Source organism: Vollenhovia emeryi, unplaced genomic scaffold (genome assembly GCF_000949405.1).
Source record: "Vollenhovia emeryi isolate VEMERY1.0 unplaced genomic scaffold, V.emery_V1.0 DF940422.1, whole genome shotgun sequence".
Taxonomy (NCBI): Eukaryota; Metazoa; Arthropoda; class Insecta; order Hymenoptera; family Formicidae; genus Vollenhovia; species Vollenhovia emeryi.
In genome coordinates, this window is record NW_011965944.1 from 1 (window position 1) to 5041 (window position 5041).

The window sequence follows — 5041 nt, forward strand, 5'->3', positions numbered from 1 at the left end:
ATTGAATCAAAACACCAATGACAGCTCAAGCGATGACATCATTAAATTGTAAAATCAAACGAGCTCACAGAGTGAGGTTTGATTGGAATTATGCCCGGGAATCTCGTCCGGATGGACTATGTAGTAGTGTCTCCTGATCACGCATTTATCAACAGTTTTTAGATCCAATAAAAACCAAAAGATGGCGCTTCTGGCGCTCGCGCCCTGCGCCCTGCACGGATCTGTTTCATTATTGAGAGTTGTTGCAAATCGCCTAAATATCCCTTGGTTCTGGGTGGGTTAAGTAAACAGGGAGGGAAGGGTCCATCCGGACGAGATTCCCGGGCATAATTCCAATCAAACCTCACTCTGTGAGCTCGTTTGATTTTACAATTATGCCTCGTGATCTCGTCCGGATGGACTATGTAGATGTTTAGAAGGCGATTTGTCATTGCTTCCCTTTTTTACGTGTTAGCGTATTTATTGCCCTAAAGGCAGGCGATTTACATATCATGTAATAATAGAACAATACTTATCTCTATAAACATACCTGAACGCTTGGTAGGACATAAGCTTATCACTTACAATTAGTCTACGGACGTGCTATTACCAAAATCCTCCGCGTCCACTATAGGACGGTTATAAAACCGAGCGAAGGTGCGGGACTGGCCCGACCAACCTGCTGCACGTTTTATCAAATCCAATGGCACGCCTTTGCGTGCTGCCAGCGATGTTGAAGCGTGTCGCGTGCTGTGTGAGGTAAATAAATTTGTGTCGACACCACAGTCCGTAAGACTCTGCTTTATCCAACGACTTATTGTCTGTTGACCTACAGGCCTGTGTGGCTTAACTAGTGAAATGAAAAACGAATCACCTGCGGAGGCCCGTAGGGGTTTAGTTATGCGTACATTATGATTTACCAATTTATAGATACACAGCTTTTCGTTATCAATGAAAGGAGAGAAGGAAAAGAATGGCTGGGAGCGGCCTGGTGCTGAAGTTTTAACCCGGTCCGGGACGATCAGTTTGTCTGAAAGAGTAATCTGGGACAAACGCAATGACGCTAGAGTTTGTGCACGTTGGCCTGTGGCTAAAGCTAATAGAAGAATTAACTTCTTCGAGACGGCTTCTAATGGAAGTGTGTCATACGGATATAACGTGGCGAGCTTGTTTACGACCGGGGCCGGATCCCAGATGTAATCATAACAGGGTCGCGGAGGTTTAAGTGTCCCCGCCCCCTTACAAAAACGCCTTACTAGAGGGTGTGCCCCAATCTCGTTTTGTGTAATTAAACCCACACAGCACATGTAGATACTGAGAAAGTTCTGAGAATATCTCAACAGTATATTACGTATATTCTCATAGCTTTTGAATATGTTCTATGATGTACTGAGTACGTACTGAAAATGCACTAATGTCCGCTTTTTCTCATACGTAGTATGTGCTGAAAATATATCAATGGTATATACTGAGGATATTCTATTGATATACCAGAATATTATTTGTAATATGTATCGTATATCGTAGGTACATTACACGCACATACGCACGCGTATATTTTTATATTCTATATATTTATTTGGTTAAATAATATAAATTTGTGACTCTTTATTAACATTCTGTAAATTAATGTTTATTCATACGTATTCATACATATACATCATTCATACATACATAAATTAATGTTTATTAGACTTGTATTTGTACGTACAATAAACATGTACAAATCAAAGTACATATGCGGAACATCTGATATAAAATCACGCAGAAAAATAAACAAAATTAAAAAAGAACACATTTTATAAATATTTCTGCTTATAACATATTAAGAATCTAAACATTCTAATTTTACGTTTATTTTTTAGCATTGCACATTGTATACAATACAAAATCAATCCAAAATAACATACAAGCAGCAAAATTAAAGAATAAATATGTATTAATATATTTGGTATATTTCTAATGCAACATAAAGAATATTGAAAATTCATGACTCATTTCGAAAGTACATTAAAAAACAAATAAAGGACCAAAAAAACCAATAAAAAAAGCTTACTTAATGAAACTAACGCGGACTATGTTTTAGAAGATAGCTCATATTGAATTTGCTAATGCGGACTCTGTTCCCTAGAAGATAGACCCAGCACCCACCAGCATAGCTAGCGCGGGCTCTGTCTTCAAAAAAGAACAGTCCCAGCACCCACTGGCACAGTCAATACGAACTGAATCTTAAAAAACAGTCTCAGCACCCACTAGTTCATTATGTATAATACAAACACATAATCTCAAATAACCAGAAAATTATGAGAAAAGTATTATGTATTAGTATAGTACCTGGATACCACAATGTATTTGTTGTCACATAAGAAATATACTAATTCCTAACAATATATAAACTGATATATCTTTGGTACAAATGCAAAACTGAATCTGTAGTTTATTTGCATTTATGGTTGTATCACAGTTTCATGTTGTCACAGTATCTCCCTTTCGTTCCTTTTCTGTTCCCATACGTTCTTTCGCATGGGCTAGCCATATTTTTATAGAAGCTGAAATCTCTTCATCTCTGGCATTTGTGTGGAATTGTCGTACTACACCTGGCAAAATTTTTATTAGTTAAATTTATAAAACTACTTATATTTATTTTACAAAGAAGACATTGTTTGTTAAGTATGAACTTAAAAAAAACCTTCATTTAACGGTTACCGACGCTTTATAAAGCTTGTTATTTTCCGCCAGGGCGGTCGAAACGTCCGTTAATTATTTCCACGCAGACACACAGATTCAAGAAATTGCGTCTTCATACTGTCATCATCAAAAATCAGACTAGAAAAACAATGTAAATTAAAACAACGCAGTTATTTCGCATGGATCTTATTCAGTGCTACGTTCACTCTGAAAGTTCAACTAACTGTGGATGGAGAATAAATGTAGCGCGTCCACGCAATCAATTATAATTGTATAAATTATGACATAAGCGATTTGTATCTTTAATTTTTGTACGTAACACCTGAATTATCTGAACGTGAACAGGTCTTTTATCGTCGTGCCGATGAATGTAAAAAATTCGCTCATCCCTTGAAACGGCGACGTGTGCTTTTCGGCGTTCGACGCGACGGGACAGACACTTGTCCCGTGTGTACCTGTCGTCGTCGAAAGAGTCTAGGGAAAAGACGGAGTGTTAAGTTTCGTAAATGCGCGGGGGGTCATTTTCAGATTTGCGATAAACATTTATATTCACCTCGTTGTAATTGCAGTTACTTGATTTTTTGAAACACCTATGCGTAGGTGTATAGCGTTCGTTTCTCTTTCTACACGATTTCAATTTTGTACTCTTTACCGCAGGGGCAATGTAGCCATCCTTGGAATATTCGTCCTGTTTAAATCTCTTGGCTCTAGTAAAAAGGGGCAAGCAAGTATTACTGCTTTGAACGTCCTCATCCATCTCGTTGTCCTTTTTGAAATATATTATGTTGGAAGTGTCCAATAATACCTATGTAATGCAGAAGAAAAATCGACACCAGTTTACTTACACGTACAGTATTCAAATCGATACTTGGTATAAATATTTCAAAAGTAGTGCTAGCAACATACGCACAAGAAATACTTTACCTCTTCATCTTTCACACATCTTTTTCTTTTAACAGATTTCGCTGGTATATCATCCGACGAAAATTGATTAATATTCTTATGCCTAAGTGGTTTTCTCGAGCTACTTTCCTTTCTCAAGGTCTGCCTGCATTCGGTATACTGAAAACAAGACAGTACACGTATGTGTGCTCGACAGAAAAGCCAGGTATCAAGACATGTACATTTTTAATAATGTGACAAATACACACTTTTCTAATGGCGCTTTGTATAGATTGTATCCACTCGTTGCTATCATCTTTTTCCGAATACAATAAAAATGTCTCATGCAAACACGTTATACGGAAGAGTTTCTTGCTCAGAACGCAAGTTAAACTGCACTTGTTTAACGGCAACACGCAAGATATGTTCAGTGACGTTTCCGGCTCGCCTTTACAGTATAGCAAAGTGTCATTTAAAAGAACAAAGTATCTCCTGTAAGCTGAATTGCCTCGTCTCGAGACGCGCATCAGTGATCCTTGTTTGATTAATATCCTACCAGGCTTGACGAGATTAATAGAAGTAACGATGCACTTTTGAAGGTTTAGCAACTTTTGCGTTTCTTCGTTCTGTACGATTAAAGTGTTTATGTGTTTTGCAGACTTTTCAATTTCAACCAAACACGCTACAAATAAAATCGGATTAAAGTCGTGTCAACAACGTGCATATTCGAATAAGTTATTGGGTGAATATGACATAACAATTACCCTGCAAATGCCTGTGCTCTCTGTGATCGTATGGGGTATGTTGTAACACTTGTTTAACGAGCAACTGATACCTCGGTACTCTTTGCACCGGGGTGATCAATAACGAAGCCAATTTCCTGCCTACTTCTGGTCTCGTTTCTTGATCGCAAATAAATCTTTTGAAGACAGAATCGTTCTCCTGACTTGTCTGAAAGGATCATCCTATAGACAAACTTTAATGTCGGCTGTTTGCGTCTAATAATACTTGTTTAATATCAAAACAACACTACAAGCACTTTATATCCGTGGCATGTGCATGGCAATCATGATACCGTACGAAAGGCACGAGAGGTTAGGTTAGGTTAGGTTAGAGGCCGAAGAGAACGACACGGCAGTCGGCACGGCAGCATGGTAGTCACGTGATCACTATGCGCATGGCAGAAAGGCTCGCGCTACTGCGGACACGGTCGACACGCAACATTACTTTGGCCGCGTTTATATTTTGCAACTGTTGTAAGCTTTCTTCGTGCTGATTTTGGGTCATAGTTTCAGATTCTATAGATGAATAGACCTATGTATCTTAACAAAGAAAACTTCCAACAATTACAAAATAAACTTTCTGCTAAACGCGACTTTTATATATATAAATATAAGTCGCGTTTATATATATATAACTACAGTACATTATATATATATATATATATATATATAACTACAGTACAGTCGAAGTATAAGTTTAGAAACTCTAA

General features: G+C 37.8%; 1 protein-coding gene across 1 annotated transcript in view; it reads right to left on the bottom strand.

Moving 5' to 3' along the window:
- Nucleotides 1-2994: 2994 nt before the first annotated feature.
- The window catches only part of LOC105556030, a 5658-nt gene continuing 3611 nt past the window's right edge, over nt 2995-5041 (bottom strand). The window contains exons 3-8 of the mRNA XM_012003082.1: nt 4777-4847; nt 4314-4500; nt 3819-4231; nt 3592-3729; nt 3221-3472; nt 2995-3141 (exon numbers count right to left, since the gene is read on the bottom strand). Of these exons, the coding sequence (XP_011858472.1) occupies nt 2995-3141; nt 3221-3472; nt 3592-3729; nt 3819-4231; nt 4314-4500; nt 4777-4847 (1208 nt within the window). The remainder of the gene's footprint in view (nt 3142-3220; nt 3473-3591; nt 3730-3818; nt 4232-4313; nt 4501-4776; nt 4848-5041) is intronic.